A 13046-nucleotide genomic window follows, 5' to 3' on the forward strand; every position below is an offset into this window, starting at 1 on the left:
GTAGGTATTCCTGATAAGTCATTTACCAGTAACGAAAATCCCCATCGGTAAAGCGCAACGTATAGTCGTATTTAACTTCTGGAGCCTCCAATTGCAAAGGGAACGGGTTTCTGAAGGACGCATTTCGTACGTGACGAACTATGTGCAGTCGAGCGTTGTTATTTAGCCAGGTGAAATCGTTGCTGTTGGGTCAATACGAGGAAGAATATTAGCATGAAGCATAGTGTCTTTACAGGTATTGAGTGTTGTGTAAACCGCGGCGGAAGATGGGAAAGAGAGGGGAATAGATTGAAAGATGTGTTTTCCATATGTATTGTATGACATAAGAGGTTGCAGTCCGCACAGGACAAAAAAAAACAAAAAACAAAAAACAAAAAAAAAACAGCGACAGTATCATAAGAAGCAGAAGTGAATGTAAGATTGACTCATTAACTGACTTTTGAATTTCGGAAAGGACTTTTCCGGTAAGTGGGACCTGCGAAACAACGACTGCCTTGACCAATACGGAAAGACCTGCCCTTGTTCCCAACGGTATTATTAAAATGTATTAATATTCGGTTGGTTTCCTTTCAGGTGTTTTCGGAGGCGAACGTGCTGTTTAGCGTGGGCGGCAAGCACTACGACGGGGAGCCCATTACGTACACCTACATCGAGGACTGCATCTTCGAGAACTCGCGCAACATCTCCATCAAGCTGCACCACCGCGTCGGCCGCTTCGTCAAGCTGCGGCTGCACTTCGCCAACCGGTGGATCATGATCAGCGAGGTCACCTTCGACTCAGGTAGGTTCTTCAGAGTGTGTCTGCACGGTATAGTCACAAACTTTCCATTATCTACATCTGGGCTGAGCCGTCTTGGTTTGGAGACACTTTTGGCGGGCTACAATACTGCGACACAGGGATTACACCGTGGTCCAGGAGTGGAGACACGTACAGTCATACTCAAAAGTATCCGAACGACCTGAATTGCATATCACCTGATTCGCATGCAACCGGCATAACGCAGCTGTCTAGCAGGTCCTCTAATCGCCCCTCGGTACTGTCGTTTCACTATTGAAAATGGCTCCAACATGTCACCACTAGAAAACACTGCTCTGTATCCCAGTAACTCAAGATGTAAAGTAATACAACGGTGCTACAAATATCAGGGAACACCTTATCACAGATAAGACTGTCCTTAAGGCTTGTAAACTCACATTTGTTACAATAAATGACATACCTGAAATGTTACCACGCTCATTATTACGTCAGATAGGTAACGCACGTAGTACGTTCGTCGTATTCATGATTTCCTCTTCAAAGTAACATACAGTACTTATTATTTAACACAAAATGACATTAAAAATTTAAGTTATCCATGAGCAGCTAGTTAAGAATATGAATGAACTTCAAATAACACGACGAATCGTCTCGTTCTGCATATGGATTCAAACCCAGGTCAGCAAACTAACAGTCATTCCTGATTAGGCATACAGAGAGTGATACCCCTCGATTTTAAGCAGTTTTTTTTTGGTCATCAGTGTACTGACTGGTTTGATGCGGCCCGCCACGAATTCCTTTCCTGTGCTAACCTCTTCATCTCAGAGCAGCACTTGCAACCTACGTCCTCAATTATTTGCTTGACGTATTCCAATCTCTGTCTTCCTCTCCAGATTTTGCTCTCTACAGCTCCCTCTAGTACCATGGAAGTCATTCCCTCATGTTTTAGCAGATGTCCTCTCAACCTGTCCCTTCTCCTTGTCAGTGTTTTCCACATATTCCTTTCCTCTCCGATTTTGCGTAGAACCTCCTCATTACTTACCTTATCAGTCCACCTAATTTTCAACATTCGTCTAGAGCACCACATCTCAAATGCTTCGATTCTCTTCTGTTCCGGTATTCCCACAGTCCATGTTTCAAATGGTTCAAATGGCTCTGAGCACTATGGGACTCAACTGCTGTGGTCATTAGTCCCCTAGAACTTAGAACTACTTAAACCTAACTAACCTAAGGACATCACATACATCCATGCCCGAGGCAGGATTCGAACCTGCGACCGTAGCAGTCCCACGGTTCCGGACTGCGCGCCTAGAACCGCGAGACCACCGCGGCCGGCAGTCCATGTTTCACTACCATACAATGCTGTACTCCAGACGTACATCCTCAGAAATTTCTTCCTCAAATTAAGGCCGGTATTTGATATTGGTAGACTTCTCTTGGCCAGAAATGCCTTTTTTGCCATAGCGAGTCTGCTTTTGATGTCCTCCTTGCTCCGTCCGTCATTGGTTATTTTACTGCCTAGGTAGTAGAATTCCTTAACTTCATTGACTTCGTGACCATCTATCCTGATGTTAAGTTTCTCGCTGTTCCCATTTCTACTACTTCTCATTACCTTCGTCTTTCTCCGATTTACTCTCAAACCATACTGTGTACTCATTAGACTGTTCATTCCGCTCAGCAGATCATTTAATTCTTCTTCACTTTCGCTCAGGATAGCAATGTCATCAGCAAATCGTATCATTGACATCCTTTCACCTTGTATTTTAATTCCACTCCTGAACCTTTGTTTTATTTCCATCATTGCTTCCTCGATGTACAGATTGACGAGTAGGGGCGAAAGGCTACAGCCTTGTCTTACTCCCTTCTTAATACGAGAACTTCGTTCTTGATCGTCCACTCTTATTATTCCCTCTTGGTTGTTGTACATATTGTATATGACCCGTCTCTCCCTATAGCTTACCCCTACTTTTTTCAGAATCATGATCAGCTTGCACCATTTTATATTGACGAACGCTTTTTCCAAGTTGACAAATCCTATGAACGTGGCTTGATTTTTCTTTAACCTTGCTTCTATTATTAGCCGTAACGTCAGAATTGCCTCTCTCGTGCCTTTACTTTTCCTAAAGCCAAACTGATCGTCACCTAGCGCATTCTCAATTTTCTTTTCCATTCTTCTGTATATTATTCTTGTAAGCGGCTTCGATGCATGAGCTGTAAAGCTGATTGTGCACTTGTCAGCGCTTTCCGTCTTCGGAATTGTGTGGATGATGCTTTTCCGAAAGTCAGATGGTATGTCGCCAGTCTCATATATTCTACACACCAACGTGAATAGTCGTTTTGTTGCCACTTCCCCTAATGATTTGAGAAATTCTGATGGAATGTTATCTATCCCCTCTGCCTTATTTGACCGTAAGTCCTCCAAAGCTCATTTAAATTCCGATTCTAATACTGGATCCCCTATCTCTTCTAAATCGACTCCTGTTTCTTCTTCTATCGCACCAGACAAATCTTCACCCTCATAGGTGGCAAGAATACATTGAAAGCCTCTATCTGCTCTCTCCTCTGCATTTAACAGTGGAATGCCCGTTACACTCTTAATGTTACCACCGTTGCTTTTAATGTCACCAAAGGTTGTTTTGACTTTCCTGTATGCTGAGTCTGTCCTTCCGACAATCATATCTTTTTCGATGTCTTCACATTTTTCCAGCAGCCATTTCGTCTTAGCTTCCCTGCACTTGCTATTTATTTCATTCCTCAGCGACTTGTGTTTCTGTATTCCTGATTTTCCCGGAACATGTTTGTACTTCCTCCTTTCATCAATCATCTAAAGTATTTCTTGTGTTACCCATGGTTTCTTCGCAGCTGCCTTCTTTGTACCTATGTTTTCCGTCCCAACTTCTATGATGGCCCTTTTTAGAGACGTCCATTCCTCTTCAACTGTGTTGCCTACTGCGCTATTCCTTATTGCTGTATCTATAGCGTTGGAGAACTTCAAACGTATCTCGTCATTCCTTAGAACTTCCGTATCCCACTTCTTTGCGTATTGATCTTTCCTGACTAAGGTCTTGAACTTCAGCCTACTCTTCATCACTACTATATTGTGATCTGAGTCTATATCTGCTCCTGGGTACGCCTTACAATCCAGTATCTGATTTCGGAATCTCTGTCTGACCATGATGTAATCTAATTGACATCTTCCCGTATCTCCCGGCCTTTTCCAAGTATACCTCCTCCTCTTGTGATTCTTGAACTGGGTATTCGCTATTACTAGCTGAAACTTGTTACAGAACTCAATTAGTCTTTCTCCTCTTTCATTCCTTGTCCCAAGCCCATATTCTCCTGTAACCTTTTCTTCTACTCCTTCCCCTACAACTGCATTCCAGTCGCCCATGACTATTAGATTTTCGTCCCCCTTTACATATTGCATTACCCTTTCAATATCTTCATACACTTTCTCTATCTGTTCATCTTCAGCTTGCGACGTCGGCATGTATACCTGAACTATCGTTGTCGGTGTTGGTCTGCTGTCGATTCTGATTAGAACAACCCGGTCACTGAACTGTGCACAGTAACACACCATCTGCCCTACCTTCCTATTCATAACGAATCCTACACCTGTTATATCATTTTCTGCTGCTGATCATATTACCCGATACTCATCTGACGAGAAATCTTTGTCTTCCTTCCACTTCAATTCACTGACCCCTACTATATCTAGATTGAGCCTTTGCATTTCCCTTTTCAGATTTTCTAGTTTCCCTACTACGTTCAAGCTTCTGACATTCCAGGCCCCGACTCGTAGAACATTATCCTTTCGTTGATTATTCAAACTTTTTCTCATGGTAACCTCCCCCTTGGCAGTCCCCTCTCGGAGATCCGAATGGGGGACTATTTCGGAATCTTTTGCCAATGGAGAGATCATCATGACACTTCTTCAACTACAGGCCACATGTCCTGTGGATACACGTATCAGTTAGCAAATATCAGCTTTAAATTAGGTAACGCAAACATTTTTAACGGACGCGAATTCCTACTCAGCATCTACTGTCCTTAACGAACTACGAGAGATATTAAATATTGTTTCTTCACAAGTAACTTACCTGAAATGGCAAATTTTTGTGTTGGACAGGGATATATATATATATATATATAATCGTTTCCGATTTTCAGAGCAAAGGCAAAGTAGTAAGACAATGATCGTTTGCGTAAAGAAAGCGATCGGTATTCGGTAACGACAATCGGTATGCAACACACAAACGCAGCATTCCGGTAACGCGGGTACTACGTTAATTGACGGTAACTACCAGGAGAACTACCGTAGACTATGCTTATTTATGGTCGTCTACGGTAGTCTACGGTAGTTTTACAACATTGGTCACTACTGACATCCTTATATGCAACTTCAGACTCCTACTCGGGCTGCACTTCTGATTGTGATACTGCTTGCTTAATATGGCTTATTTTCCATCTCGGATTATCCCATCCTCTATCAGGAACAGTCTATATAGTACAGCTTCGGTATAGTACGTCTCTAGCAACGCTGTGGTCTTGGTTGTATCCATACCCAATGCAATAATTTGTTATAGAGCAGCCCTGAATTATTTTCTAATGATTCTATGACAGATTCTGTCTTGCAAATAAATTGTGGTTGCACTTCTGCGTCAGAGAAGCAGACATCACAAACAGCGTTAAACAATGTGGAACTATCCTTTGTGAGCTTTTAGTACTGTGACGTCTACTTTGACGTAGAATTAGAGCCAAAATGGAAAATACTACTTTCGACATAACTACAGGAACGTCAGAGATGGAAGCCAACAAAGATCTGCCAGAGATTAAACTTCCTATCCTTAAATTAATACCATGTGCGATGAGTGGTAACGCAACACATTTTTTCTCTGCCAATTTTGGCTGAAAAACTGCAGAATTTGCTGTGGAGCATCGTGGAATATTCCCGCTTCAGCCCGTACAGTTTTGTAAATTCCCGATAGGTGGTGGCGCCGTGCGTACTTTTCAAAATGGCGATTGTAACAGAGGTGCGTTTCAAGCACAGAGCTGCATTAAGTTTCTTTTCGCGGAAATCTAGAGCATCGGAGATATTCATAGGCTATTGCAGAATGCCTATGGAGGCCTGGCAGTGAACAAATGTGCGGTGATTAGCTGAGAAAACCACCTGTCATCATCGCAAAAAGGTCATGCAAAACTGTCCGAGACCCCGTGTGCCGGCTCACCGCACATAGCTATGACGCATGCAATGTTGGAACTTGCGGAAACTCTCGTTCGAGGTTGTACTGTCTGCCATCGGGTTCCCCTAAGTGGCATGCAGCACCGCATAACAGCCACGCTATGAGCGAAACAAACCAACAGCTAAACAGGCGAAGACATCATGCAAACACGCTGAAGAGTCCAGTCCATTAATAGGAACCTTTCCTTGCAGAGGTCCCGCGACATATCCGGCCACGCATTCCTACGCCGGGTTTCTATTGGCTCCTGCTCACTATATAGGCCCGGCCGGTCGAAGGCACACCAGTCTTCGTCCGCTGCTAATGGCAACCGCTGTAACAGAGTCTCCGAGAAGATATCACCGAAGCCGCTGTACTGCACCGCCGATCGAAGTACCAGCTGACCGAGAGGAGCCTCATCTCCGGCTAGATTGACCGACGTCTACATCTATTGTACAGCCAGCTATTGTATTGTACAAGAAGTTACGTTCAATAAACTGTTGGAGAATACAACAGAGATGATCGACAGATCACCATCAAACCCCAACTCGCTGGGTTTCCTTGCGATATAACAGAAGATCATAAAGAGCAACGAAGCACTGTCTCTGCAGAATTGCTAGAGGGTTACTATGCTGCTGGTGACAATTTTTTGTCGAACACCATCTCGGGCGAAGAAACATGGGTTCATCACTTCGAACTGGGAACAAAACGACAAAACATAGACTGGCGCCTCCGAATAGAGTTCAGGGCCGCACCCTCAGCCGGTAAACTCGTGGGGGCTTTCTTCTGGGACAAGTAAGGAGATATTCCAATTTATGTCGTCCAAAATTGTGCAACGATCAACTCTGAAGTATATTTAAGAAGTTAAAGAAACGACCTCAGCGTGCTGGTCGCCACAAAATTGCAATCGACCTTCTCCATGACAGGTCAACGCCTGACACAAGACTGCACATCCCAGAAGAGTTCACAATACTTCACTGTACTGTTCCTCCTCATCCACCACACAGCCCGGATCTTGCACATCCTGACTTCCATCTGTTCAGCCCACTGAAAGATTCCTTCGCAGGAAGCAGTACGTGGATGATGGGGAGTTTATTGATTCAGAAAGACATTAGCTCCGTTATCGACCAGTGGAGTGGTGCCATGCGGGCTTGCAGGCCCGGCCAGTAAGATGGCTTAAGGTCTTTACATTGAACGTAGATTACATTGAAAAGTAAGGATTTGTTGCCAAAGAAGGGGGGAATAATATGATGTATTGCAACCTTAATAAAACCAAAGTTGTATCAGAAGAAAAAGTGTGTTGCATTACTTATTGGACATCCTCTGTAGAATTAGTATAAATAATAAACGAATGAATATCTCCACAGTAATTCCATTAACAGAATTCCACTAAATTCCACGTTTTTTCCTTGACAAGGTAGTATTTTTATCACTGGATATTATTTTGCGAAATTATTAGGACAAACGGGAAAACACACGGTCTTTTCAATCTGTGTATACAGAACCGAATGTGGAATTATCGGTTTCACATGGCTTCGCATAATAATTGTCGAGCGAATTTGCCGATACGGAAATGCAAATATCGTAATAGAGCTGTGGGAACAAGGTATGCGGTGCCCACTTCGATAGTGCGTCACAGGAATGCACAATCGGGTAGCGGTGGAACGCTGAATTCCGCTCTGGCTGAATTTCGAAATGCGGCTGCAACGCCAGTTATTTCACAGGTATTGTATTCCGTTAAACACCTGGCATGCCTCGATCCTAAACAATACAAATTTCCCGTTTGGCTGCGAGCTTGCTGCGCGCTCACTGTACATCCGTGCGAGAGTAGGGAAGTGCAGGAATTCGGTTATCGCTGGCAGCGATACGAGCCTCTCGCCAGCTGCATCCAGTTCAGCAGTAACAAACTGCACACTTGCTCTCGAGGTAGTCGGCTCTTCCGTGACTGGATAGGAGTGGGTAGAGGTTAACCCAGCAGCCACTCTTAGGAGCATCAGCATTTGAAACACAGCCCCATATCAGTAAACGTTCCAAACGACGGTACTTTATAGGTCGGCCACACAAAGCGGTCCTGAAGGAAGTCACAAACATTAGAGTATGTGATTCAGGAGTACTGGTCTCTAGTTTGAGACATGATACTTAACATCATCAGCCTGTACGATATTTTTAAACTTCCTGGCAGATCAAAAGTGTGTTCGGGCCCGGAACTCAAACTTAAGTCCGGCTTACGTTGCGAATTCCGGTCCAGCACACATGTGAAATCTGTGAAGAAGTTTCAAATGATACTTTTATCTGGTTCCGGTCTAAGGCGCTGCAGTCATGGACTGTGCAGCTGCTCCCGGCGGAGGTTCGAGTCCTCCCTCGAGCATGGGTGTGTGTGTTTGACCTTAGCATAATTTAGGTTAAGTAGTGTGTAAGCTTAGGGACTGATGACATTCGCAGTTAGGTCCCATAAGTTTTCACATACTTTTTTAAAAATCTGGTGCAGTTCAGTGTGCAACGGATGTGCTCAGCAACTGTTATTATTTCCGTAAGTTTGAGATAATGAACAGCAGTCAGTCGCTAATAATCTGTTTACTGCAGATCTAGATTTCAAACACTGTGTGGGTATTGTAAGTAGGCTGTTTAAGTTTTTTTATTGGTAATGCCGCCGCCACGTAGCGCTCTGTATGAAAATCACTGGCTGTGCCGTGTGCAGTCTGTGGCTGGTTGGCATTGTTGTAATACTCGCCATTGTAGTGTTGGGCAGCGGCAGCTGGATCCTAACAGCGCGTAGCGTTGCGCAGTTGGAGGTGAGCCGCCAGCAGTGGTGGACGTGGGGAGAGAGATGGTGGAGTTTTGTAATTTGTAAGACTGGATGTCATGAACTATCATATATATTTTGACTATTAAGGTAAATACATTGTTTGTTCTCTATTAAAATCTTTCATTTGCTAACTATACCTATCAGTAGTTAGTGCCTTCCGTAGTTAGAATCTTTTATTTAGCTGGCAGTAGTGGTGCTCGCTGTATTGCAGTAGTTCGAGTAACGAAGATTTTTGTGAGGTAAGTGATTTGTGAAAGGTATAGGTAAATGTTAGTCAGGGCCATTCTTTTGTAGGGATTATTGAAAGTCAGATTGCGTTGCGCTAAAAACTATTGTGTGTCTGTTTAAGCACATTCGTGTATAATTGTTCAAAGAGGACGTTTCACATAGACCAGTCGTGTACAATTTTTCAAAGGGGACGTTTCATACTATCACCAATGTTAAGAACATATAAGAATACATTACAATTACACAGACATTGCACGAATCGAAGCATAATATAGTTGTATTAGCTATGTACTAGAGTAACATACAGGTGAGATGCGTGTCAAACCACCAGTCAGGCTTGCGTGTGCAAATATCTCCTACTAGACTATCCATGTCAGTGTTTCAGTTCACACTAAGGCCGCTGTTAACAATTGCTAGACAACAGACCCTTGTGTACGCCATATTGGTGTGCAGAGACCACTGTACATCTGTGGTTTATATACGTGCTCTTGTCTTACTGAATTCCTGTATTCTTATATGTTTTGGCAGTGATGATAGCCCACACAGTGCCTCAAATCTATGTCTCCAACAAACAGATTATTGGCGACTAATTGTTGTACATTCTCTCAACTTTATACCTTTATTTGTGCTAAGACGTTGCGGATATAGAAGTAAAAATAAATGTAAATAGCGTGTGACTAGACCTCCTCTCGGGTAGACCGTTCGCCAGGCGCAAGTCTTTCGGCGACTTGCGCGTCGATGGGAATGATTTGATGATGATTAGGACAACACAACACCCAGCCGGGAATAAAACCCAGTCAGCTATCGGGGGCAGGCGGGTATAAAAGTAGAAACGTCAAGAAAAGTCGTTCAGGAGTTATTGTAACTGTTCCTATATCAATTGGAAGGTCACATGTGACGTTTTTAAACATTCACGCAGTTACCACGACCGCTATGTGCTGATACAACGTCGCACCTGAATGGTTTGCAGCATTTCAGTCGAAAGTAAAGCGCCACAGGGACTCTTTAGAGACATGTGTGGAAGAGTAGAGCGAACATCCATCAGGCCACGAAAGACAATTGCGACCATTGAACAGGTCGGCATAACCGCGTTATGCGCTGGTGGCTTGTCAAACAGCGAAGTTGCCTCACGTGTGTACCGGAGTCAAAGTGATGTGGTGCGGGTATGAAATCGGTTCTGGTCGACAGGTACTGTCGACGATTTGCATCACATAGGCCGTCCATGGTCTAAAGTGCAGATAATGATCGATAACTACGAATTTTGAGTCAAAGTAACCCTGGGCTGCGTGCTACAGAACTGAGTTTGGGGTTAGAAGAGGCTACAGGTCGTCATGCATCGCATCACACTGTTAGGGGTCGACTGCATGATACGAATGTCCTGTCCTCACTACCAAGACGAGAGTGACGTTGTACACCACAACACCGCGACCTCCGTAAAAGGAGGACAAGAAATCATGCAAAATGGATGCCCAGGCTTGACGTTGGACGTTGTTTACAGACGAAACTCGAATCTGTTTGTACCCTGATAATCGCAAACAAGTTGTTTGCAGGCAATCCTGTAATACTGAGCACGTCCAAGAGCGTGTCCCACATGTGAAACAAGTTGGTGGCGGAGTGACGTTCTAGGAAGGGATTACATGGGGTCACTGTAACCCTCTACTGTAGAGGGACGAGATTCTGCAACCAGCAGTTGCACTGTTTCATTTTGATGGACAACTCAGGGGCTCATCGTTTTTTTTTTTTTTCTTTTTTTGTGATGACGTTTCATCAGCACTCTAGGATCACCAGAGTGCCTATTTCCCCGACGAGAACCAAACCCAACATGAGTGAGATCGAATGAAATGACCTTTTGGACGCCGACAACGGCTTTATACTGTACGCATCTTACGCAGAATCGCAATTGAATAGTGGGACTATTCACACCAATAATAGCTTGATAATCTTGTCTGTGATATGCCACGACGAATTCAAGCCCGCATTCAAGCAGTGGGACTTTACACCACGAACTGATGTTGCTCGCCGATGTGAAACTAACGATTTTGCCGTTGCACAAAAGTTTTTTTCTTTATTTTTTATTATTTTTTTATTTCGTGATCCAGACGCATTAAAATGAATATATGCACGTGTTTCAGAGTCAATGTTTGATTTACTGTGCCATGAATGTCGAAGTATAGCGTTCATGCAAATATTTACTGATGTGTGTATATAACCTGTAGTAACGTTTGCCGAGTTGTGAGAATTCATTGTGAAAACCGACATGGTAGAATTAAAGTCAAATATCCAAGACCATTTTTCCTTCAAGTTCTGTTGGAAATATTATTGTAGATTAGCGACGAAAACTAAAATACATGGAGAAATAAGTGATACACACCGTGCTGTTATACGATTGCACAATGTGCATCATGCATTTCTCGTAGTATATCGATGCTGCTGACAGTTGCCGAAAAAAGTTATTGAAACGTAAAATGTTAGGAAAGTTCATTCGAAAAATTCGCAGTATCCTTTCTCTATGATAAAGGATTTTACATGTGACTTACTGAGAATGGTTTGCAATAATATCAATGACACTGCCAAACACAAAGCTAATCCCTGTATTAGACGACAACCTGAATGTGTTTGATTGAAGTTGAAGGTTTTGAATCAAAACTGAAATGCGTCTTTGCTATTGAATGTGTCTTTTTAAAACTGTCTGATAGTTAACCGGAAAAGAAGTATTGTGACGGTACAGATTTCTAGGAATATAGGCTAATCGGGCTTACGTTACAACGGCACTCCTGGATGGTTATGTACCTCAAGGTTGCTGAATGAGGTTGCGTGTTATTGTTTTGCAGCAGAACTTTATCAGCTGAAGCCGGTTGTGGGTTATTGTGTTGAAGCCGAACTTTATCAGCTGAGGCCACTAAGTGTGACTGGTCTTGTTTTTATGCTGGGACATAGAGTTTTAATTCTTCTGTCGTTCTTTTTATCTCTCCTAAAAATACTGTACACAGGTGTCCTTATTAGCGTTATGTAACTATGCCTTACTACCTTAGATGTCTGTAGTGCACGCTCAAATTGCATGGGAATCAACCATTACAATGGAATAATATGTAATTCCGCAGAATAATTAACTTTCATGAAATGATCAACGGTTTTATAAAGCAACTGGTACTAATGGTTCTAAGGTAAATTCTGTGACACCGAGTGGCCTATTTCTGCTATCCTTCTTTAACACAGTTTGTTTCTGTACGAGTGGTACACGAGAGGTAAGAAATAAAGAAAGTGGACAGGGCCAAAGTTTTGATATTTTCTAACAGTTGGTTTAACATCGCTCCTCGTGTGGCAAATTTATCCTAAAATCAGTTATTTAATATTTATGGAAAAGTATGCGACGAAAACATCTCCTTCGGATTGTAACACATAAACCTATAGAGCGAAGAAACCAGGATTCGTTGCTATTCACTTGGCGGTACATGACAACTCACATTGTTTTCTCCTCCTCCTTCGTTTTTCCTCCATTCTTAATGACGATACAATGTGCCTATCGTGAAGGTAGTTATAATTTCAGCTGGAAGAAGTGCACTACAATATAAACATTGTCTGCTTTGTCGGGTGCAAAACTAACAATAGTTATTTACTCCAGCTGCTAATTTTTAGTGCAGTCCAGTGAACTGATTAACAATTAGCAAAAAATTTCAGTTTTCTCTTGCGTCGTCATCAACCGTGTAACAACGGGTGACATGTGCCGGCATATAATACTACACGTTTATAAAATATTTAAGACGCCTCTTAAATTTTTTATCCCTTTCTGGATCCTGCTATAAGCTACATGCAAATGCCTACATTAGCACCATGTATTTGAAAGGCATAGAAATCTGCATCGTTATGAAGGCGTGACTGTAGAAACGCATAGAGCATTCAAAACATTGTGACACTCGGTATGTTCTACATTTGCATCTATATCTACATCTACATGGATACTCTACAAATCATATTTAAGTGCCTGGCAGAGGGTTCATAGAACCACCTTCACAATTCTCTATTATTCCAATCTCGT

At 42.8% G+C, this 13046-nt stretch overlaps 1 protein-coding gene across 2 annotated transcripts in view; it reads left to right on the plus strand.

The window, feature by feature from the left end:
* Window positions 1–13046, plus strand: part of LOC126266886 (discoidin domain-containing receptor tyrosine kinase B-like) — a 358246-nt gene that overhangs the window by 255540 nt on the left and 89660 nt on the right. For both annotated transcript variants that reach the window (XM_049971552.1, XM_049971553.1), the window contains exon 8: window positions 574–781. In XM_049971552.1, the coding sequence (XP_049827509.1) occupies window positions 574–781 (208 nt within the window). The remainder of the gene's footprint in view (window positions 1–573; window positions 782–13046) is intronic.

This window comes from Schistocerca gregaria, chromosome 4, assembly GCF_023897955.1.
Source record: "Schistocerca gregaria isolate iqSchGreg1 chromosome 4, iqSchGreg1.2, whole genome shotgun sequence".
NCBI classification, from domain to species: domain Eukaryota; kingdom Metazoa; phylum Arthropoda; class Insecta; order Orthoptera; family Acrididae; genus Schistocerca; species Schistocerca gregaria.